Raw genomic sequence first — 25,132 nt, forward strand, 5'->3', positions numbered from 1 at the left:
AAGGGGAAATTCCTCCGCGCAGCGCGCCATTGACTGTAAAGACCTTTCAACTTAACAAAAACTGAAGTTGACAAACGTTTCCCCGTCGGCTGAAACTGTGAGAAAGAGTTTGTGTGTGTCCTTTATCTCTCTCTCTCTCCCTCTCTCTCTCTCTGTTTTTTTTTATTCCTAGGAGAAGGGAGGCAAAGCAGGAGAGGACGATGCGGCTCACGGTGGAGGTTTAGTGGACCGGTTATTTTTTTGTTTGTTTTTTTTTTTTTTTTGTGTGTGTGTCTGTGGAGGAGGGGGGGGGGTCTTTTTTTTTGTGGATGGCTGTAACGCAGCGTTTTGTTTTTATTTCCATGTGAAACGCAATCAGAGCTCCGGCGCTCGGAGCGCGGCCGCACTCCCAACTTGTTTTCTCGCCTTCGGGAGCGACAGCAAACATGGAGCACTACCAGGAAGATTTGGGGCTCCGGGCCGGGAAACTGATGGAGGATCTCTCCCTGTACGACGCCTATAAAGACGGGATGTACGGCTCCAGGAGAGACTTGGTGATTAACCCCGATCTGGACTTCTCGGCTCCGGCGGCGGCGGAGCGTAAAAGTAAGCCGATGAATGGCACCTCTGTGCTCCACCAGCAGCATCACACGGTGGAGAATTTCACGTCGGGGAATAAAGTCTACACGGCGGCTCCGGTGCGCCCCGTCACCTGCAACCGGACCGTCCCGGTGGATTTCTGCGCCCCTCAGAGGGACGAGGGCTGCTGCACCAAATCCGAGGTGGCTCTGCCGTGTTACACCGGAGAGAGGCACCGGAGGTTCTCCCTGGAGGTGCAGGGCCACCGGTACAGCACCGGCTCCGCCTTCGACGGCGTGCCCCTCAACAAGCCGGTGGCTCTCCCCGGCAACAGGTGCAACAGCGTCTGCATCACCAGCAGCCACGACGGGCGGTACAACGCCACCAGCCCCCGGTCCAGCCTGGCGTCCCCCCTGTCCTCCTCCCAGGAGCAGAGCAAGCACGCCAGCCCGAGGTCGAGCGTCAGCAGCCCGCGCACCAGCCTGGTGGTGCCGGGTCAGGACAGGTACAGCAGCCCCAGGTCCAGTCTGGTTCACTGCGAGGCGACCGGCGTCCTCAGCCCCAGATCCAGCTATGCAAGCACGGCCAGCGACACCAGCAAGCACTCCAGCCCCCGGACCAGCCTGAACAGCTGCGACTGCTGCAGCAAGCCCAGCAGCAACCGCACCAGCGGCATCAGCATGGGCTACGACCAGAGGCACAACAGCCCCAGGTCCAGCACGGCCAGCCAGTACTCCTTCACCACCAGCCCCAGGTCCAGCTACTCGGACTCCCGCTACGGGCCCGTGGTCAACCACGACCTGGAGGGGGCCATTCTACACGCGGTGCCGCTGGCGAGCCCCCGATCCAGCATCTGCAGCCAGGACGGGGGCGCACGGCCGGGCACCGCCGCGAACTGCGTGGTCAGCCCCCGGTCCAGCATCTCCAGCCACAGCTCCAGGAGCTCCCGCAGCTCCAGGGGGTCTATGAGCACCTACCCGGACCTGCAGCTGCCCTCCCCCAGGTCGTCCATGCTGGGGGGCGGCTTACACGAAGACGCGCTGCTGCAGGAGTTTGGAGACTCCAACGGGACCCAGAGTCGGATCCACCTCCAGGCGCTCTCTGCGGGGCCTGAGCCTCAGCAGCAGCCGCCTCAGACCGGAGGCACCTCGGAGATGTTCAGTTATGGGATGTCCTCAAAGACAGCGGCCTCCTCCCAGAGGTTTAAGCTGCCCTACCAGGTGACCCCCAGCCGGGACAGCGGGCCGAGCCAGGCCGAGCGGCGGCTGGAGGCGCTCACCCTGGAGCTGGAGAAGGAGTTAGAGATGCACATGAAGAAGGAGTACTTTGGTAGGTAACACTAAAGCCAAGGCTTGTTCTCAGTCACCGCTCTAAAAAAATGTTTCTACTCCTCAAAACCAACATCTGGCACCAAGTGTCACCAACCCTGATGCTGCTCTGACTCCTTCCCCAAATTCATATTCTCAATTTAAAAAGAAAGCAGCATTTCCTTTTGTTCGGTTTGTGTGTTTCATTCAATATGAACAATCCTGCAGTGCTCGGGCTTATTTACAGATTTGTCATCTACTTGCAGGATGCGAATGCTCCATAAACACTAACAGGTCCCTCTGGGGCAGATAAGAGGGGCTTTTTCCAGGGCAATACTAATTTCTGTCTTGGCAGAGCTAAAATTTGCACAGTGCTGCACCTCGCTGAATGAAAGCTTCTGTTCTGTCAGAGCTGTGTGGTCTGGATGTGTTGGAAAATGCTGAGATTGGAGTGAAGGCTGTGGTCAAGTGCAATCTGGGAGTGACAGTAGGGATGGGAGGGGGGGGGTGGGGTGGAAAATGTTTTTGTGCACTGTATCTGAAAGGGCAAAACATTCAAACTTTACACTTTTTTATTTGACTTTTTGAATTAGCAGCCAGACAAACGGAGAGAACAGGGGCCTCTTTTTAATCGCTGCTGCTGCACAGACAGCTGATGATTTGTTCCAGAGAAGAAGGAGGTGAGAAAAGGAGGATGGAGGATGGGTGGGGGTGGTGGTGGGGGGGGTGATGGAGGAAGCAGCTAGATGATGGAAATAGAGATGGGGAGAGAGAGAAGAATGCACTGAAATGCTCTGCACACCGAGCCCCATAGAGAAATTGATCGATTTTTTTAATTTTTATTTTTATTTTATTTTTTTTAAGATGGGGGGGGGGCCAGCAGTAGCAGCAGCAGCAGAACTGGCTGCCAGTGTCCCACACTGCTCTGCTCTGCCGGCTGGCCCCTGTGTGGCCTCTGTTTGTTGTGGTGGCGAAGGAGCAGTGAATCAACAGCTGGCCTGATACAGGCCTGCAATTGAAGCAGCAGAGAGTGACGCCCACCCCCCCACCCACCACCCACCACCCATCCCCACCCCACCCTGACTCCCCCCGCAAAGCCCTTCATTAACCAGCCAGTGGGGAGTCGGGCAACACCAGACACTTGGCACACGATCTTGGCTGGCGGGCCAGACATAGTTGGTGGGGGTCAAGTCTGATCACCTGCCCAGAATTATAATGGCAGTAGTCATGCACATGGTGGATACACACATACACACACACACACACACACACACACGCTGCTGACTTGTGGACAACAACACACTGGCCTGCTCTGTGTGCTGGACTACACTCTTTCTTTTAAGTATAAATTGTTGATGGGTTGTTCTTTTCTTGCTTGTTTGTTTGTTTTGTTTTTTGGGGGAAGTCTCAGTTTAAGTTTTAAGCTAACAAAATTTTCTGATGTGTGAAGCTCTGACAGTCAGAGAGCCTCTTTCCAGATCTTTCCTGGTGTTTCCTGATCTCTCCTGATCTCTCCTGATGAAGGAATGCCAGGCTTTGATGCAGTAAACACAGTCTGTCATTTATTACTTTGTCCTACAAGGATATATTAACCCGTGGTGACTGAATCACTCCTGTAAGACGTACAAAGGTTTGAAAGTGTTTGGCAACATTTTGCACAAGCATTCTGCTCTCCATGTTTCTGTAAGTTTGACCTTCTGTCCAATGTATGACTCTCGTGCTACCTGCTCATTTCTCCAGAGGTTGGTCTGGTATTGTGTCTGAAGCAGTTAAAATCACTCCGAGTGGTCTTTAAAGTTTCACGAATCAGGCTGTGCAGACCTTCTTATAACTCACAGCACGATCTGTGGTGCTTACAGTGATGTCAGAGACATGAGGTCAGGCACAGTTGTATTATTAATATATTTCAATCTCTAGTTGTGTCACCATGGCACCAGCAAAGTCTTGATGCTCTGCAACAGATTGGCATAATAGCGTGGTGTATAATTTCCAAAGCTGCACGAACGCATGTGAATCAAGCGATCAAGTGTTTTATTCCTTTATTTATTTTTAACCTCAGAAAAAGCACAAGACCCCGCCGTTGCCACACGGCGTGTTATGAAATGGACACGAGAGATTTCAGCATCCTGTTTTGAAATGAATAACAAAAGTGCTTCAGAGATTTCCTCGCTGTCCTTTAAAAAATGGGAACCACATCCTCGCTCACAGGAACCCTTCGGGAGCTTTTAACGTGTGGAAATCATAACATAACATGTCGACTGTCAGCACTGATGTTTGTCCTTATTTACGGTCGTGTTCAGGCCAGGGCTTGTGTCATAAATCGAATCTCGACAGTCTTCTCTGCGCACGCTACGTAGTTTTGAAGTAAATGCAGAATAGTTGTAACCAGAGGGAGCAAAACAACGATGATGATAAATCAATGGAGTATAAATAAATCATCCTTTTCCAGTTTAAAGACTAACCAAAGCTGAAGAAGCAGGAATGACCCAGCCATGGATTAATTCTGTTGGGGGGGGGGGGGGGGGGTTAAATTAAGACCAAAGAAGGGAGGTAGGAGCGATTCCTTTTCTACAACAATTGCTCTTGAACTCTGAGGATTTGGGGAGTACAAAAGAAACACACACACACACAACAGCTTCATCTCTCACATTTCCATGTTAACAGCACGCTCATCTGACTGAAACAGACACTCTACTGTCATGTTTCACTTTCTGTTCATTCTCTCCAGCAGTCAGTTGGGGAAGCTCTACCTGACTGGGCCATGCCGAGGCTAAATACGGGGCTCCACGTGCAGCAGTGACTTCCATCTACATCACAAAAAACACAATAAATTTCACAATGACGGAAAGTGTAAGATGTTTTATAATTCTTAGTATAATAATATCATTCCTGGTCACACAAATTTAGGTAAAATCAGTGAGCTGAAGCTTTTAGTTCGTGCATCAAAAGAAGCCCGTCAATGTCCATTATTGCCGATAACCAGAAAGGGAAGCGTGGCGTTCCGACGCAGTGACAGAAAAAGAACAATCTGCTCATTTGAACATGGAGGAAGAGGCTCAGAGGCCTGCGTCACGAGGCGACGCGCTGCCTGTGCTGCTGACGTTGGAAAAGTGTGGATGAAATGACTAAAAAGAGAACTAGACCCTCTAATTTACTGACAGAGAATAATCTTTGGTTATTTTTGTGTTGAAAAGGCAACAAGAAGGAGTTTGTTTATTTATCTTTTAATTATCTAAGTGAGCTTTTGGCTAACAAGGCTGAGGGATGAATAAGACACAGATCCATATTAAAAGGATTGTGAAAGAATTACCACGCCAAAAAAAACTGATTGCAATTGACAGCTCTGATCAGCTGAGTTGCTGATGTGTGTTTCTTTTCCCCACTTTGTTTACTACTGCTAACTTTCATTTTGGTGAAATAGTTTAAGCAGGTTCGATCATTGGATGTTTGCTCGTTCACTCTTATCGCCCGATTCGTTCTGTTATCTTTGCTAAGTGCAGGAGTGCAGTCACGAGTTCAGGTTGCACCAGGAAATGCCAATATTTGGCTTTTGAGTCCGATGAAATGAAATGAATGTGTACTATTGATTCTGTCCAACCTTTGGTTGGTTTTTCTGTATCCTTGTCCTTTATCTGTTATTTTTACAATGTCACACTGTGTGCTGGGGGTGTTATGAAAGGGAAGTTATTGCCTCAGATAACAAGGGAATTCCCAGATTGCATCACAGAAAGTGTATTTTTGATCTGACTCTGTCCTGCGATGTGCGTGCTTCCTAAGATAGGTGAACGTAATAAAATGTCTGGGGAGCAGGCGGGTGTTCAGTGTGCGGCTCCCATGTTGGGATCTTGTGAGATTTCGTGTCCTGTAGGCAGTTTGACCCTGAGCTCACCCTGCCAAGGCTTTGACCCTGCACTCCCTGAGGAATGTGACCCCGGTGGAGGTCGTCTTGTGCGTGAAACTTTGGAGATTGTAGTACTCTTTAGCCACTGCCCCCCCCCCCCCCTTCCCTCGTCTAGCTTCTCCACTAAAGGTCACAGAGGTTTGTGTGGTTGGTTTAGTCCAGGCTGACGTGCAGGACTCGGGTACCCGTTTCCAGCTGAGTCTGTCGTTGGCAGCCGGTCTGATGGGGAAGCACAACGTCGCACTCAGACAGTCAAACTGTCAGAGATGTCTTTACCTCGACAGCTTCTGTCAAGGTTCCCCAACAACAAGACAGGACGACCCCAGTGAAACCAACAACAACGCCTGACCGGCTTCCTCCACTGTGAAGAATCTGGGCGAGGAAATCTGCTGTGTGTAAAACCCCCCAAAACACCACCAGCACAAGCATGAAAGGCACAAAGGCCATTAGTCTGTTTCTGAGGTTTGGTTATTTTACATGAAAGCTTCTCACTGCTTTGAAGTGGCCTGCTTGGAAAAAACACGATGCCACCTACAGTTTCTGCTGATGTCGGTCAAATAGTTGGAGATTTTAACTCCTCACTGTTCTTTTCAGCGGCTCGTCTGTCTTGGCAACATGAAATGTTCCGAGTCAGGGACGCGGGATGCACTGAGGGAAGTTGGACTTGTGACCTCAATATTTCTAAAATCCAGAGAGCAGCCTTAAATATAATGAGTTAGACGCAGACAGGCAACGCCATCCTTATCTGTGAAGAATCCAGAACAGGCTGCCAACTCCTCAAACCTTCATGTGTTTTGTACAACAGTTCAAAGACCAAAATCGCAAAACAGGCCACGACTTCCTGACAATGCCCCCCCACCTCCTCCTGCTGCTCCTCTGCAATTCCTTTCAGCATATTTTACCAAAATTATCAGCTTTCCAGAAGCACTTTGCCTTCAAATAGTATGATGTAATGCATGGACATCAACCTCTGCAATGGAAATAGAAATCATTTTTAAAAATATGTCTTCTCGGTAAAAAAAAAAAATCTTTATCCTTTAATCAAAGGAACAATTGTGCATCTGTAATAGTGTGATTCATGTTTTCCGTCTGGGACGGTTTGGCTCCAGTGCCTGACTTGCTTTGACATGTTTGAATTTCATTGTGGTGTTGGTCTTCAAAGGGCCATCAAAAGATGCAGAGAACATGAGGGGGGAGTAAAATCTACCCGTGGAAATCCAGTAGGGCTGATATTTGAAGCAGGTTAGTGATTTTCACACAAAATTTGGCTGTTGCATAATTAAAGGAATACACACAGAGTTTGGCAGAGTTGTTTTTTTTTTAATCAGCTTTCCAGCAATGCTTCCAAGATTTCCAGTGATTGTTGGATTTTCATGATGCACAAAGAACAAGGCAAACATTATCATGATTAAAAGTCGAGGTAAATCAGTGCTCCTACATCGTGCCGTTCATTCAATGTTTAAATCCCACAAAAGAAAAACTTTCTGCTTTCTGTCACCGCAGGATGTAAGATTCGCTTCTTTTCTTGGTTCGCACAGATCGCTGTGCCCGGCAGGCCCCTCAGAACTAACTGAGCCTTTGTGTCTAACAGGGATCTGCGTGAAATGCGGGAAAGGTGTGTACGGAGCCAGCCAAGCCTGCCAGGCCATGGGGAACCTGTATCACACAAACTGCTTCACCTGCTGCTCCTGCGGTAAGAAAGACACATCGTCACTGTTTTCACATAAAAGTGCAAAGCTTCTCATTTTCCATCCAGCTGCATTGCAGCATCACTTCATGTGTTTTATTATTAACCTGAACGGTTGGCTGCCTGCTAATGACCTGAAATCACAGTTGTTTCTGGAGTTAAAGAGTTTGTTTTGACAAAAAGTGAAATTTTCTGTTGACGATGAGCAGACCAAGGCCCCTTGAAACACTTCAGTCTTCAGAGAGTTGAGCATTTTTCCCGTCAGTATGATTCCCCCATTTTTAATATCGTTTATATTAAATCGTATCCAGATCCAAAACTCACATAATGGAGAACAAGCAGCGTCAGTCAGGGGAAACAGAGAGGACAATCTTCAGCTTGTGTCTGAGGTCGCTGCTGTCTCTGCTGATATATCATCATCAGCATCGCCAGCTTTCTGTTTGAGATTCTGTCGTAGTCGGGATCAAAACATCTGCTGCTGACAAACAGAGAAAGAGAAGGCAGATGTCTTCTCAGCAGAGGATGAGGGCCGCTCTGTTCTTTCTTCTGTAGCTGGAACAAGTTAATAATGCCATGAAGAAATGAAACTGTGATATTATTTTGTCTTTAAGAGTGCAATTAAATCTGCTCTTCAGCTCCAAGTACAGTATAGATTCAGCGTGCGTGTTTGAATTCCTGGATGTTCCTGTCACCCGACTCCACTTCTGCTCTCCTCTTTCCTCGGGAAACAAGAGGAAGATGTCGGGAGAAAGCTTTTTAGCCAGGTCGCCTCCATTCATATGTGTCCTATGCATGGATACTGATCCTCCACCCCACCCACTCCGGCTCTGGAGGACCTGCCTATAATTTACATGTAACCAAAGCCACATACTTTCCGATTTATTGTGTGTCTGAAGAAAGAGGGGCCAGACGGCGAGTGTCCAGTTGCCGGCGTTGTGGGGTTTGCTGTTTCAGTACGACTGGTTGTGTTTTTTAGGGATTTGTCAGCTTTCTGTGCTGTAAAAGCCAGTTCTCGTAATTATATCTGCAAGATAAGCATTTTGTTTATTCTGAAGATGCTTTTAAATAATGACTGTGATTCTCTGATAAGTCACTGGAGAGGCGCCAGTGACATCGTAAAACAGATATGTGGGATTTAATCACCGTCACACAGATAAACCACTGACGACGTCTGATGAGTTAACAAGCCCTTTTCTGTGCTCGGCCGTTCTTCACAGGCCTCCTGAGAAAGTTTACTGCTAACTAAACTCTGTGATGTTTCATTAGACTGCGTGTGAGTGGAAACGTTTGCTTTTACAAGGTCTTAAAGGTCTCTGCGAAGTTTAACTTCAACGTGACACTCTGGCGTTTTATCAGGAGCTGTTTTGTTTGTTGTTGTTGTTGTTGTTGTTGTTTTTTCCCCCTGCGCCCCTGAGCAGGGTCCTCCTGGAGTCCGGAGCTCCAGAGTGAGGCCGAGTTTGCTGAGACATTGCTCGCTGGTAGCCTTGGGCTTTGTTTAACCATGCATAATTGAGCCCTCCTCTTGGCTTACTCCCATGGTTGCACCCTTTTTTCATGAAATGGCCAAGAATGCAAACTACCCCCCTCCACTTCAGCCGGCCTTCCCTGGAGGACCTCAATCAGAGTGTACCAGACCTGCTTATCAGACGGGGCAGCCCTGGCATGGACTCACATAAACGCACACGTGTGTCAACACGCAGTTTTAGGATTTATAGCTGGATTCTTTTCCATTCTTTTCCTTTTTTTTTCATTTTTGAAGAATTATTATTACACATCATAATTGCCGGGTTGTGCAGGAATATCATGGTGGCATGAAAGTTAAATAAGTGCAGAGCAGCGTGCTCCCTCCTGTCTGCTGGGAAACAAAAACATTTGTGAATCTGCAGCTGAAATTATAGCAGAAGGAGCTGCAGTTCCCTCAGCATTCAGACATAAACGCACGTTAACGGGAGGGAATATATATCTGTGTGACTGTGAGGTCGGGTGCTGTTGAAAATAAAAAATAATAAACACGGTGCTTCAGGCTGGATGAGCAGACTGTCAACCGCAGGGCTGATGACTCATTTCTCTGTTACAGTAATCCAAGCAGCTTCTGAAAGCTCTGGCAGCAGAAGAGAAGCTCTGAGGCTTGAATTTCTCCGATCATTCACCACCACCAGTTGCACCTGCCAGGCAGTGGAAATGAGAAAACTGAAAAAACAGGGAACGTTCAGTTCTTTGTGTGATGTTCCTGGAGTAATACAGTATGTTTACATGCACACTCATTACAGCAGTGTCATTAGAAATAATCGGACTGTGATAAAAATAAGGCGGCGCTGCACTGAAGACGAAACAGACAGACTCTATATTTTGTGCTATAATAGTAGGAGTTCTCATCAGCAGGTGGTCAGTCAGTCTGCAGCCAACCAGCCTGCAGCAGATTTGGATTTTGGACACCCTCCGTTTAACCTTTCTGGTTTGTTTGCAGTCATAGAGTCAAGTTCCTTCTCTTCGCTTTGTCAATAATATATATATATATTTGTAATAATTGATTTTATAGTCGGGGAAATATATAAAAAAAAAAACAACAGAATCCACATCAGCTATCCTTTCTACATGTGGGCAGAAATAATTGCAGGCTGTTTGTTACCAGTGAGGTGGTGCCAGTGTCAATCGCAGCCTCGTGCACGTGAGTTAGACATTAATGGTGAAAGTGACTGAAGAATTTTTGGAAAAAATCTGGTCTTAATATAGAGCAAAAAAAAAGAAGAAATTTTTCCAGCTCATTTGCATTCATGAGAAAATAACATTGCATCACAAGCTGGAGGTTATTATTGACTTTACACTTGCTGCGGGAACTGCAGAGAGGAACACACAAATGTTCCTTCTTCAAATCCGTCCTCTCTGCACAGTCACCTTAAACTCAGAGACTGCACCAGTTTTGCGGTCGTTCCTTTCTGTCTCTCAGCAGCCGCTGGGGTCACACTTTGGTCGCCTCACAAAAGGCGACATATGAATGGATATGAAACGGGTTTTTAAAATATCATGGGAAGAGGAAAATCTTCCCTGTGAAACACACGCCTTGCCAGATGTCAGCATGGATTACTCTTCCTTGATATGTTTTAGTCTGATGATGTAAGACAATGTTGGAATGGAAATATTGGCTTTAGTGGCAGTCAGAGTGGATCAAATGAGTGATTCGTTCTGAGATTATCATCCAGAAATACCCCGAAGGCTGCAGTCTTGCTCAGACTCAAAATGGTGGGGTTTTAAAAAGACCAGCTTGAAGCTCCTTTATGAGCAAATTACTGCATTTATCCGTTTGTCCATCCAGACCAGAGCTGTGGTTTCTCTGCCAGAGGTGGACAACACACGCTCAGTTTCCCTCCAATTGGAGCTGAACAGGTTCATTGTCGGTGGAAAAAGCACACAAGTGATGGAAACGATGAAATATAAATGACAGAAAAAAAGTGCATCCTGTTGCATTGTCTTTTTGTGCCGATGTCGACATTTTTTGAAAGGAAAAAACAAGTGAAAGGCTTCCTCTCTTTTACTCTGAAGTCAAGTGGAAATGGGAAAAATGGCTCAAGAGGGAGTTTGACATGAAAGTGAGTTCTTTCAGTGAAGGGCTGGATGCGCTGATGGTGTTTCAGATGAAACGGACTGGTAACCGGATGTGCAAGTTGTCCGTTATTTCATCAGCTGTAAACCGCAGATTCAACGAAGCTGCCAGCTTCCTCTCTTTGTTTTATTTCTGAGGTGACAGCGACAGGAATCACCGGACAAAGCGAGAGGGGCTCGTTAGAAAATGATAGATCAGACTGAAACTGTCATCACTGAGAGGAACAGACATCTTCATGGTGAAACCTGTCAACAGACACATGACCAGCAGGAAGCTGACCAACGCTTCTTCTTGGAAGGTGACCTGATTTGAACCGCCTCCACTTCCAGTATGTTGGCGTTTGGGATGTCTCATAGGTTTAATATTTTCTTCCCCACTGACCTCCAGCACAAGTATTTTGCAGAGACTTTGATGGGTTGACATCCATCTGATGCTCGGCTTCATTTTTTAGGGAGCGTCGTTTTAGCGGCTCCACCCAACTTCAACTTGACTCTAATTAGCTGACAAAAGCTGTGCGGGTGTGCAGGACTGCTAAGGTACTGTCACAATGCACCTGGGAAGGATATGATGTCAGCGACTGACAAAGACTCGACGTGCTGCGACACGACAAAGTCTTTCGTAGTCGTACACAAACCTAGAATTTGTCATTTGCGTGACAGATGAGCTGAACATCTGCAGACACTGGATCTCCTGTGAGTGCACATTTCCGTTTTGCTCTCACTGGCGAAATCTTTTGTTTTTAAAAATGAGCTTTGTTGCCCTGAATAAAAGGCCCGCAGGTGAAACCTCCTTATATAAATATCCAGTTTTCAGCAGTGACCTGAACTTTTACATATTTTTGCTGCAAAATTTAAATCCACAACAGCAAAAAGCAAAGACGAGAAGAAAAGTCAGCAAAGCTTGAGCTTTTTTTCTTTTTAAATAAAAAAACTGATTCAGGGTGTAAACCTGAGTGTCAGTTTCTGTCTGGCTCATATTTTAAACTAAAATCAAACCAGCAGCTTTTTAGGGAGTCGTGAGGATAGTAGGAGAGAAGGTCAAATTAAATAATAAGTTCGTTTTAAAACTAAACTGTAATAGATTGAATGCAGCCAAAGGTGAGCAAGTCTCAAGCGGCCAGTGATTTATCATCATTATACCTTTGACTGTGACAGCCAGAGTTTTATTCAGGCTTGAAAGGGATGAACAAGAAGCAAAACGTGAGCAGAAAACAAGGATGGAGATCCTCCATCGGTTTCTCTAAAGAGCTCATTAAGAGCCCGTGAAGGAGCCTGCTCATTGATTTGGCTGAAGTGACTGCCGTGAGGTTTTCGGGTCGGAAACCTTCCCACCGGAGAAATTATATCCACTGAAATGAAAGTCTGCCGTTCAGTGTTTCTCTCCACTCAGCCTCAGATTTTCTCCATCAGTGTTTGTCGGGCGAACGATCGTCTTTCAGTTTGTGAAAAATGCTCGACACAAACGCACAGAGGAAATTTTTGATGAATAATACCTTCGCCATGGTGACACATCAGCCCTCTTGAACCAGACCAACACTCATTTCCATGGCAACAGCATCATTCAAAGGGAGTGCGTTATCAGGTTGAGCTCTAATTCCTAAATGACCAAAAATTGCAAGCAAGTGGTAACAAAGGAGGGCAGAGGTCGGAGTCCTGCGGCCTCGGCAGAGTGAGAGGCGAAAATTAGTCCTCATCATTAAATCATAGTGAGGCGGCTGCTTTTGATTTATGCATCCAACTTTCGTTGCGTAGTTATTTTATCCCGTTCTGTTCTTCCAGCTTGTTGAGGTTGTGACGCACAGGATATTGCTCTTTTTGAACTTTTTCCCTTCTTTTGGCTGCTTGATTAAAAGTAAAAGTTTTTTGATGGAATTGTTGTGTATTTGATTTTCTCTGGTGACAAAAGGCCAGAGGAGAACGAGGCAGGCCTGCAGCCCTCCCCCTCTTTTTTTTTTTTTTTTTTTTTGCGGTGAGGGAAGCGGGCAGAGAGCGGGAGGGTGTTGGAGAGGTGCGGGGGGTTGAATGGGACCAGCTAGTGACCTCAGGCAGAAAGAATGTCCCCGTTTGCTCAGTTGGCCCGCTCCCCTAGCAGCGCTCCACACAGTCATCAGCGCTGAGGCCTTTGTGTTCACCTTCCAGACCCCAAACTCCGGAGCAGAGGCCACGGAGGAGCCCACGGCAACACCTCGCAGCCCCTGCTGCTGCACTGTTCGCTGTAATCTCACTGCTCCTGCAAGCTGCTCCCTCTCCGACGTCCTGGTTTTGAAGAGTTGCTTCACATGGAGTTCTTCCTCGGCCCTGCTTTTCTCCTTCGCTCAACACCACCAAAATGCTAATTGCCGCTCAGTCTCAAAGTCTTAAAAGTCTCACCTATTGTGTGGACGGCATTCCTTGGCCGCTGCAGCCATTTATGTGGGTGTTAATGTATTGCCATCTCCCAGCATTCTGACACTGTGTTTGTGTGTGAAATACAGCGATTGCATAAATTTCGGTGTTAAAAAGAGAGGAGGGAGTTGGGTTGGGGTGGTGTTGGTGGTGTTGGGGAGGGGGGGCGGCCCAGATCTTTCCCATGCTGGGACACCCATAAAATCAGTGGTGGCCCAAGACGACAATTAAATCTGACTAATCCAGCAGATTTATGAGATCCGTGTGCTTCGTCTGCCAGCCTCGGGTGAAGTCATCGCGCTGCCAGAGAGACACCGCTGCTGCTAAATGAATCTGAATGGTGGAGCTGTGAGGGATGCATGGCAGGGGGCTGCAGAAGCCAGCCCGCAGCTGAAGCTCCTTGTTAGACTGGATTCAGACTTGGATTCTGATGAATGAAGGCTCGCTCAGAGGAACTCAGCCTTCAGGCCCCCCCACCCCCCTTCCCCAGCTCAGCACGCTGTTTGAATGGTGTCGAGCTCCAACTATTGGCTGTTTTAAGTATCAATAAGAAAGTTAAAGATCTGATCGCAATCAGATATACTTTATCCCCAATTTATTCATGTAAAAGTAAAATAAAAATATGCGTGTGAATGGACTTTAAATAAGGAAAAGGTTTTGGTGGACAATCACCAAGATGCACTTCAACATGCTGACTGCTTCAGCGCTGCTCGTGCTCATGCATGTGTCAAAGTTGGGGACATCCTCCCTCCAGTGTGCTATTGTTGGTCTGTCTGCGAGCAGGGCACAATGGAAGGGAAGGGGAGAGGCGGGGGGGCGGGGTCTCTGGGGGGGTTGGAAAGCAGCCTGCTGTATTGATTGTGAATGGGTTCCTGTTGGGATCAATGGTGGAGGTAATTAAACGGGGCATGGGCAGATTGCTGCTCTGCCTTCGGCCAGACCATCTGCTCTGTGCTGAGGCTGGAAACAGAGAGATTAAGGAGGAGACATACAGTATGTAGACATATTGTCCTGTTGGCAGTCAGGAGGGAGCACAACGTCACAACACGAGTTCTGAAACTCACAGTTTGTTTTGGTTAACTAAGACTTTAACTGACACATGATGTCAGAGGATAAAGAGCTCAGATTTAATATCTGTCCCTGTCTGCGAGCTCCTTCTTTAGACAAAGTCGTATAACATAATAATCATTGATCTTTTAAAACTAAAGCATTTTGGATTTAACTGCATAAAAAAAAAAAAAAGAAGTCAGACGCGACATTAATTAGCTCTTGTGGGAAAACATGGTTGCAGAGTTTTGTATTTTACACCCCGGTCACACCAGAACGTGGTCAGTCTGTTTGTCTGCTGGCGATTCGTTGATGTGTGAAGAATTTTGAGAGCTTAACGCTTCCTGTTTTCTCCCTCGTGTCATTTTGTTTATTCGTTATAAACCATGTTGTTGTTAGCACGATTGCCAACATGGAAGTAACTTCACTGAGTTGTTTTTAACCTTGACCTCTCACTTAAATCTGTCAGTCCATCTGCTGCCTTCATGGAACAGTTCTTATTACCAAAGAAAAGGTTAGAACACAGTTAATTAAGATGCGACAGCTTCCTCTTTTTTGGATTCTTCGGATTTCTGTCCCCTTGAAGGTCAACGCAGCCCGGACAGGGGAAATCCAAAATCCTCACACGGGGTTCAGATCTGTGTGAGGATTTTGTGTGGATGATTCCACAGAAATTAAATAAATTTGCACATCGCCTGAAAGGTGGAGCTCCGTTGTCAGGCTGACGTAAGAAACTAAAGGAGAAACAACAACCCCAAACCAAATGTACATAAAGAGGTTTGGTAACAGCACGTTGATTAATCCCTTGGATCCCAAACTGTTGATTAAATGTGTTGTCCTTTTTTTCAGGGAGGAGGCTGCGAGGTAAAGCGTTCTACAACGTCAACGGGAAGGTTTATTGCGAGGAGGATTTCCTGGTAAGTCAGCTGTGAATTCGTCACTATTGATTTTGTTTCCTTCGATGGGCAGATCGGCAGACAGCGGAGCAAGGTGGCCTGATGATTGAGTGAATTAAGGGTGAGTGGAGCGGAGGAGGACAGATTTGGGCTCTCTAACCGCATTCTGCAACCCTCCAGAGGAAATGGACGTCGCAGCTACAATTAGGAGTTTAGCACCACCCCTCCAATTCACAGTAATTTCCTCCAAATTTCCCCAGAGGAGCTCAGTTACCCCACGTGCTGCTCCCCAGGCCGCTGGTACATCTGCTTTAGGTTAATGGGGCCTCTGCTCTTACTGATGAACAACATATATCTGATATGATTGTAGAAATGAAATTACATTAGGTGTCCTATAACTGCATCTGATGCGACCCCTAAAAGAGTTTAACTCTGAACTGAAAAAGGGCACATGAGGATGTAACTGTTGGGAACAGTCGCACTTCTGCTGTCTGGACTTCCCACTTAAAGCCAACTTCCCCTTTTTGAGTTTGACTGTTAGGAAACACTAAAATTCCTGTTTTGCTGTTGCCAATCAGCGATAAACAGATGCTGGAGGTCGGATGACGGGATGAGACTAATCTCCTTCCTCTTGCCTCTTACGACACAGCGGACTGTGCTGTTAGCCAAGGGGCGTTTCACGGGGTTGGGGGAGGTGGTGGCAGATGGTAGATCTGGAGGGGAGATGTCAGGGGCAGAAGGGCAGGCTGCCCATCACCACCTCCACCTGGTCTCCCCCCACCCCAGCCCAAAAGTCATTAGGGCACCACCCCAAGGGGGTTGTGAGCCACAGATGGTCACCTTCATTTTCTGGGTTTAAGGGAAAGGAGCAATCGGTGGTTTTGTTCACACCCAGCTGATCCAGTGGAGACGTTCATGAATGTGAATGGAAGAAACTTTTTGGTTCAATGCAGCTGCTCCACAATAGAAGTAGAAATGTGTAAATACTGAGGAGTGTCCTTGTGATGATTATAAAAAACAACAACAGTACAGATTAAAAGATTAAACTAACAGTCAGGTTAAGTGGAAATATCAAAATTAAAAATAGTGCCATTTTAGAAGTTTTATAAGGTGCAGCTTTGTGGAGGGTGGAGCTATCGAGTATCATGGACACTGATGAATCTATGACTGAAGGTGCTCCTGTGTTTGGCCGGCGTGTAGCAGAGTGGGTGGAAGTCCGAGACGGTCTGTAACTCAGCCAGCATCCTCTCTGACACCGCTGCCAGGCAGTCAGAGCGGCTGAAAACAGACGCCGCCTTCAGGTGAATGAAGAATAAACCTCGCCCCGGCCGCCATCGACATCCTGACTTCCTCTGTGGAAGTTTCTGTTACCCCCTCTGCCCACGAGGACACACACAAACACACTCATAGACTCACAAACTGAATACAACAATGCTGAGTTGTGCTGTCGTAGCTGGTAAAAGAGGGTGAACATGAACATGCCAGCTGTGGAGAGACAAAGGAGAGAAAGCTTTTCACGACCATTTTAAGAGCGCAGCAGCGCCCTCTATAGACGACCCCAGGACTGGAACCTGCATTCGGTTTGGGGCAGGGCACGTTTGCCGTCCCTTTCCCTGAATTTGTTAGTAATAATCTTGTGTCTTGTCTCATAAACAGTACTCCGGTTTCCAGCAGACGGCGGAGAAGTGCTTTGTGTGCGGTCACCTCATCATGGAGATGGTAAGAGCTTTAACACCAGAGAGGCAGCTTCAGTTAGCTGCATCTTCTTGATGAATTATTGTGAGTTGCCGTGACAGACACAGCAGGGATGTGTGTGATAGCAGGTCTCCTCCTGACACATCGTGTTACACCATCCATCCTCACGCAGTTTATGTTTTAAATCTGGACTTAAAGAAACCTGCCAGATGGCATCTCAATGCGTGAAACGGCGTGAACTCGGTGGCCTCGTTCCCAAGTCTAACTGTTTTGTTGTGCGTTTTTCTTTCTCTGTGTGTGTGTGTGGGTGTCCAGATCCTCCAGGCGCTGGGCAAGTCTTACCATCCAGGCTGTTTCCGCTGTGTGGTGTGTAAAGAAGGTCTGGATGGAGTGCCTTTCACCGTGGATGTTGAGAACAACATCTACTGCGTCAAAGACTACCACACGTAAGGAGAGCGTCTCTCTGCCGCTGCAGAAACGAGATCTATGTGAACACAGAAACAGCTCAGGCAGAAATAAACCAAGTGTAACCGTTATTGTCTCTTCCATCGCAGGGTGTTTGCTCCCAAGTGCGCCTCCTGTAACCAGCCCATCCTCCCGGCGCAGGTCAGCACATCATCATCTGCTAAATATCAATCACATCGGATCACAGCGTGTTGAACCGATCAACCAAACAACCAATAACATCAACAGCAATAATGACAGATGTAATGAATTTAAAATTGAGTTATCCATTCAGATGGCAACAGACTGGATAAAACTGGATGATCTCATCTTTCATCATGTTGGTTTCTACTAATATACAGTATTCTTGCTCTGCCAAAATAAAATCAACAGCAGCAACAGAAGCTAAAACATACAAAGTCTGACACTGAAATGAGACATTAAAACTGAGCTCCATTCTTGAAAATCTTAAGATTTGCACATCCAAAACTGAATCAAGTTGAATTAGAAAACCTAACATAATAACAAGAAAAAAAAACGCAGCAGAAATCCAAATGTTCTCCTTTTGTTTATCATAAAACTGAGGGGGGGGGGGCGGGGGTGACAGATCTCAGACCAGCGTAACGAAACTGGAGACCAAAATGAAGGTCTGACTCTGTGTTTGTCCCAGCAGGGCTCAGAAGAAACCATCCGCGTTGTCTCTATGGACAAAGACTACCATGTGGAGTGTTATCACTGTGAGGTGAGCCTGTCCTCTTTCTCACACACACACACACACACACACACACACACACACACACACTTGGGATATCAGTAGAAACACTCCATTCATGTGATTCAAGAGTCACTTCAGCATCACTGTGTATGATAATGTCCTTTTTGGCCATTATGAAATGAATCAGACAACACACACACACACACACATATTTTGCATCGACAAGTTATACTACACAAACGATCACACACACACACACACACACTCACACTCGTGGGATGAGAGCAGACTTCGAACCGATGAGTGAGAATCATCGTTGTTGAATGAACGAGACAGACACCAAGTGACTCACTGACCAAACACACACCAGCGCTGATTTCCGATCTCAGCTGGAGGCTCGTTATGAAATCCTGAGACAAGTCTGCAATTTTCTTTTTCCCCTTAAATTTTAAATTCTGAATTTGGAAATCCATGACTTCATTAATGGGGGGGGGGGCGGTTGGCAACATAGGAATGAATGATATTATTATGTAAGCCATGGCTAATCATTCAGCAGAGCTCTGGAGAACAGAGGAAGGGTAAAGTCCAGAGCTGAATCATCCTTTAAAGAAACATGTGACCGCTGATTTCAGCCTTATTCAGCGCTGCGCTGATTTTATCCTGCGCCATTTGAACATTTCTTTGTAAAAAAGCAACTTTTTCAGCTGCTTTTCCCTTTCTGGGTCAGTTTATATAACCCCCCCCCCCCCAGCAGCCCTGGTGTGTTCAGGGTCCAGCTGAATGTCTTATCGCTTTTAGAAACATGCACAGAACTCCTGAGGTTCAAAGTTTAATGTATGCATTCACAAATGCATGTTTTTTTTTTTTTTGTTTTTTTTTTTTGGCTCCATCCTCGTCAAGGCTGCAAAGAGAAACACAAAACATGTTTCGAGGCCGGCAGCTCATCTTCGGATGTCTCGTCTCTCTAACGATAATGCTGCGCAGAGTCTGTGAATGAAAAAGATTTGACCTGTAGCAGAGGACATAAAACATCAGTGATCTCCATCCATTCAAACCTCATCAGCTCAAAAAGACCCTGCAGGCTTTTCATTTTGGGTAACGACTCCTCTGTATGTGACTTCAGTAGATGGGGTCATTAAGGGGACGCTAATTCACTGTTTGGGGGGGAAAAGCAGATTTTCTTCTGGTGGAGAGTTAATAGAGAAAATGGTTGAAGAAAAGGTTGAAGCTTCGACAGGTTAGCTTAGCTTAGCATGAAGACTGGAAACAAAGGGAAACGGTTAGCTTGGGTCTGTCTCTGTGGTCTTCTCCTCTTATTCTGTATGAAAAGGTTTTCCAACACCTGACAGGTTATTCATTGTGTCTGTGTTGTGTTCATTTTGTGTTTCTTCCAGGACTGCAGCCTCAAGCTGAACGACGAAGAGGGCCACCGCTGTTATCCGCTGGAGGGCCACCTGCTCTGCCACGGCTGCCACATCCATCGGCTCCAGTCCCAGGTCCCGGCCCACCCGCCCCCCAGCTACCCCCTCCATGTCACTGAGCTGTGAGGTGGGGGGGGGACGGGCTCTGCCTCCCAGGTGATCTGAGACACCAGCAGTGGGCAAAGAGAAGGCCAGCACCCACCCCTCCCCTGCAGCAGCTCCGGAGAGGCCTCTGGTCGGGCCCCCCTGTCCTCAGCTGGGCCGTGGACTAACATACACAGTGCGGGCCCTGCTGTCACGTGGCAGGGCTGGTGGGAAACAAACCCCCCCCCCTTCAGTCTTTGGTCCCCTCCCCTTCCCCCTTGGGTGCCTAACCCTGAAAGCCAACACGCCGGCTCACCCAGAGGCCCCCGGTGACGTCACACCTCCCGACCCCTGCACATTCATCAAAGAGAGAGGGGTTTTTGGATCGGAGGAGAGCCCCCCCCCCCCCCAATGCTTCTCTCTCTTGCCCTCCATGTTTTTCATTCCTGAAGCAGTTCACCACAGCAGATTCAACTGGTGCTGTGACGTCCGAGAACATCGTTGAGGAAAGGCTGGGGAACGGGCCCCAGGACAGCGGGGTTGGGGGGGAGGGGGGGGGGGGGTGTGTGCTGTGCCTTCAGAACAGGCCCTCTCTGTGCAGCTATTAACACTGAAATGGAGCCCTGCTAAAGGCTATGCAAAGGACACCCAGCATCACGGCACAGGGCTGTGAGGAAAAAACAACAACACAAAAACATAAAACAAACTGTTGACTCATCGCTCTTCTTCCTGCAGCACCCCGACATAACAGATGCACCGTAGCAGCACAAACCCAGAGGACCGACTGACATTCCACTTAGAAATCTTAGCTGAGACCTCCAGAGATTCACAAGCAGTGTCTTAATTAATGATTATATTATGAGAGAAAAAGAAAATTTTAGATGCACATAGATTGTCTTTTATATATGAATATATATTTTGCAGATGTTTTCCACATAAGATCTTAGATGTAGATTCTCCTTTTGTGTTGTTTTGTTTTGTTGCTGCGCTCGTGACTGATTCAGAGTTGAAAACGCACCGCCTGTCTGTCCGTCTGTTTGTTTGTCTGTCTCCGTAGACTTTGGGTCTGCTGTACGGTTGGAGTCTCCTCACGTCTGTCTGAGTCACAGATCTGCAGGCTGCGTTCAGAACAAACTCGGCTCACATCGCATTTGCCTGCAGTCGTTTGATTCCACTTTCAGTGACGACTTCCCACATCAGGCGACAAACACATTTATTTTTCACAGTGTGACCCGCCCCTCCCTCCGTTGACAGCTGTAACACACTGTCAATCACTTCTGCACGTTTAATCTTAAGCACTGTACTTCCTGAAAATGCCCTAAAACTGAAAGTAAAAGTCAAATGTAAGTATTTAATCAAAAGTGGCTGAAACTTTATCTTTTGTACATTTGAATCCCGGCTGATGCTTTAAATGCACACTGACACACTTCCTTCAATGCGCCAGTCCTTGAAGCGCTGCATAACGATTTAGGTGGATTTATTTAGTCAATTCCAGCAAAATATAGAAAATTAATTCATCGTAACTTCAAGCTGCCCAAACTCTACACCTTCTGTCCAAGTTGACACTGCTGTGCCAAAATTATTCCACAGAGCCGGTAGATTAAATTTACAGACAAATCAGTCAAAGCTTAACTTTTTTTTTTTTTTTTTCTTAAATAAACAGACAGGCAGACAAAGTGTGTGTTAAAAACATACGTTTTTAGCAGCAGGTCTCTCCTCAGTGGGAAAGAGATCTGCAGTCCACCTTCTATATTTATACTCACGCCACTTTAACTGGCTCATTAACTCATCAGGGGACTTCACCAACAGGAAGTTACGAGATTCCTTCAAAAGAGATAAAAGCGTGTTTAAACCCAATTTTCAGTCCCATCTGATGCTGCATTTCGCCTTCTGGCACACAAAGAGGCATAAAATATTTGCATGAAGAGTTCCAAATACCTTTTGCTCCAGGTCTGTTCAGGACACTGGTTTTGTCACATGAGCACTGAGAACACAGTACGTTCCTCAGAGGAACCTCCACCTGTCCACACGCCTAAAGACAGAACAGGCATGTTAGCCTGCACCACGAAGCAAAGGGGGGGGGGGGGGTGTCTGACTGTTAAATACAAACTGAGGGTTTAGATTTTATTCCTAATTATCACAAAGCCCCTTCACACAGCTCTGATTTTAATCTGGAACGAATCTTTGGACCGTTAAAATGCAGCACTCTTTATGTTTGCCTACTTGATCCTTTTCCTCCAGGTTTGGAATATCCAGGTGGGAATCCTTATTCCCAGTGATCTGATTGGCCGGTGGTCAGTCAGGCTGTTGACAGGTTTTAATCCTTACTGAGGTTAACCGTGAGCCAGAGTTAAGCCCGCTCATCTCGCTCCGTGGTCCAAGCTCCTGGTTCTGCCATGAAGTCTGCTGTTGTATTTTAAGGGGGGGGGCACCCCTGAAAACCTGGAGCTGCTGGTCCTGCCCCCGTTTTCAGGGAGTTGGCCCCCACCTTGTTTCCCTTGATGGCTCTGTGTGTCTGTGTGCAGGCTGCTGCTTGCACTGATGTGTGTGTGTGTGTGTGTGTGTGTGTGTGTGTGTATACATGCAAAAGTAAATCAAAAACCTGAAACTCTGAGCTGTGGTGGAGCTGGAAGAATCGTCCCACTCGTCTTTTACTGCGTTCCTCTTATTCTTCAGTTTTCCAGGATCGGATCGGCCTTCCGTAGATCATTCCCTCCACATGAAAGGTTTTCAGGCAGAATTCAAGAAACCGAGCAGAAATCTGAGCTGCTGCACATTAATGCAGACAAACCCTGACAATGTGTGCTTATCTCAAATATGAGCACATTGTGTGTCTGCGTGTGTATGTGTGCATGTACTCGTGGCAGGGCCATGGCACACGCACCTCACATCCAACACAGTGACTCCTGCTCTCTCTGTTAGGACCCAGTGATGATGATGCTGTTTAGTCCATTGTGTACTTTGCTCCAGAGGTTTGTGTCTAATTCTTGGGATTTGTTTTATCCTCTGATGGAGTCGTCACTTAAAATGCTGCAAATCTTCTCCAGTAGCTGTAAAGTCCACCATCCTCCGACTGTAGCGAACTCCACCCGTCTGGTTTTTTCAGAATAAAACAGCTGCCAACTATTGTTTTCCAAACACTGGCCCAGCTCTTACTCATACTGTAATACTGTAATCGACACAGGTCTGAATGGATACTACTGAATGTGTCAAAGACAGAGACTGAAGGCAGAGGCCACCACAGCCTGATGTAATGCCATTCATTCGAATGTAACAATGATGAGTGTTTGTCCTCCTCCTGGTTGTGTATTTGTAAAAGCAGAAAAGAAAAAGGACTGCATTCCCCCTCGTCCTCGGATGTGTTTGACCTCGACTTTCGTACAAAGGGTTCTGGTCAAGTCGTGCGTGCTATACTTGAAGAATGAGGCATTTTTCTGGACTTACCTGCCCGATTTCATCCCGTGGAGAAAACTTAACAAGACCGGCGTGTCTCCCCCCTTTGAAGATGTCTTAATTCACCTGTACCACTTCAGTTTCTCTTGCATAGCACACAGCTAGTTACCCTGTACATAAAGACATAAAGAGGCTAGTTGTTTTTTTTTTTTTTTTCTGTCGAAAATCACGCGGAAAGCGAGGACTTTTTCTTCTACTGGTAGTTCCAATAAGCACATCTCGACACCTGTCACACATCTTTTGTATCTCTTAAATGTTTTGATTACCTAGATGGTTCATAAAAAAAAGGAAACTAGATCTATTTATCTAAACCTGAAAAAAGTCTAAAGTTATTTAATGTATTAAAAATCGGGACGTATCATTTAACTGTAGATGACATAATCTGCTTTTTCAATAAAGTGGTTTTGTAGCTAACTGCAAAAAAAAAAATGTTTTTATTTTCTGATTTTGTTATCTTACTTTTTTTTTTTTTTATATTCCACAAAAATGACACGACGCTGACAAACTATAGCTGTTTATTTCAGTTACGTTAACAATCAGAGCAAGCTAACAGTTTCCCCTTGTTGCCAGTGTTTGTGCTAAGCTAAGCTAAACATCAGCCAGAGCTCCATGTTCAACACACAGACATGGCAGTGTTTTCATTTAACTCTTATCAAGCAAGTGAACAAACGAGAAAGAATATTTAAACGTATTAAGAAGTCAAAATTTGACATGAAGTGGTAAGAATGACTTTGGAATTATTTCCCTAGCGTGATGATTGTGGTGTCTTTATTGAATGATTGTGTCTGTATTTCATTTCTTAGCTGTTAGATATTGCAGTTGTTCGTGGGTTTAATCATCCGTGCTGCAGTAATAATAATTCCAAAAAGGATGCAGATACATAAATAAAGTGCTCGCTCACTCAGAACACTTTAGCAGTAATCAAAGACATTAAATTTCTTTTATTTGCTATTGATTTTACCTCCCACTGCTGCTTTTTATTTTAAATGTCTGTCAGTGGATGGAATGTAATTAGCCTGAATGCTGCTGCGCTCTTTTTTTGTTTTTTTGGCACATTGAAACTGAGCCAAAGCAAAGTTTAGAGTTTAGGGGTTTGGCCTGGAACATCATGTGATGAAGACATGTCCAGAATGGTTTGGACATGACCACATGGAAGCGGTTTTCCCATGGTCCAGGTCGGGTTCTGAAGTGTTTTTGGACGTAGATGAGACCAAGATAGAGATCCGAACTGGCTTCCTCTGCCAACATCACTTCTCCCCTCCGCTCCTCTGCTGTCCTGTCTGTAATCTGATCCATCCAGGATCAGATCTGGATTATTGTTGGATCATTCTGACTGATGTCCCAGTGATCTCTTCAAGTTAATGTCAATGTTTTACAAATTCTAGTTTACTCCAGTCAAGTGGAGTTTATTTACACAGCAGTTAATGACAGTCCGCTCCGCTGCCCTCAACAGGCTTGTCTTGTCAAACAGACAACAGTTACAGTCTCAGACCCGCCTGCAGATTTACGACAAACTCCCACAAAGCATCATTAGCTGGAGTGATTATATGCTCAGGGCTGATGCTCCTTATAGTTATTTTACTGCTTTATAATTATATCCAAGCACGCATCCCTGCGATGAAGCATGTGATGTGGTGCACTGTCTCTCCTGGGACATGGTGCACAGCTCAGATGGTCAGATAATCTGAAGGTCCCCCAGCAGAAAAAAAAAAAAAAACTGCTGGAAAAGAGTGAGACCGGCAGCAAACGACGGCCGTGAATTTAACATGATAAGATCTGAGAAGATAGCGAGCAGCACTAAACTGCAGCTGCTGATGGGAACAACATTCACTGACGAGTCAGCTCCCTTGGTACTGACCCTTTTAGTAAACTGCTCCGGCACATAAACATTCGGGGAAATGCCACACAGGCGTGATAAACTGATCCTTGGAGGGGGGTG

The 25,132-nt window shown here is 46.4% G+C and overlaps 1 protein-coding gene across 2 annotated transcripts; it reads left to right on the forward strand.

Annotated features, from left to right (window-relative positions):
• The first annotated feature begins 273 nt into the window (after window positions 1–273).
• On the forward strand, window positions 274–23,607 carry wtip (WT1 interacting protein). 2 transcript variants are annotated; one of them, XM_029498327.1, is made up of 8 exons: window positions 274–1,887; window positions 7,358–7,459; window positions 15,335–15,402; window positions 17,038–17,100; window positions 17,392–17,522; window positions 17,631–17,682; window positions 18,194–18,262; window positions 19,630–23,607. In XM_029498327.1, the coding sequence occupies exons 1-8, from the start codon at window positions 426–428 to the stop codon at window positions 19,780–19,782; spliced, it is 2,100 nt and encodes a 699-aa protein (XP_029354187.1). In that variant the 5' UTR covers window positions 274–425; the 3' UTR covers window positions 19,783–23,607. The 2 variants fall into 2 exon arrangements, with proteins under 2 accessions (XP_029354187.1, XP_029354188.1); XM_029498328.1 differs by lacking the exon at window positions 274–1,887 and adding an exon at window positions 4,705–4,715.
• The last annotated feature ends 1,525 nt before the right edge of the window (window positions 23,608–25,132 follow it).

This window comes from Echeneis naucrates, chromosome 3 (assembly GCF_900963305.1).
Source record: "Echeneis naucrates chromosome 3, fEcheNa1.1, whole genome shotgun sequence".
Lineage (NCBI taxonomy): Eukaryota > Metazoa > Chordata > Actinopteri > Carangiformes > Echeneidae > Echeneis > Echeneis naucrates.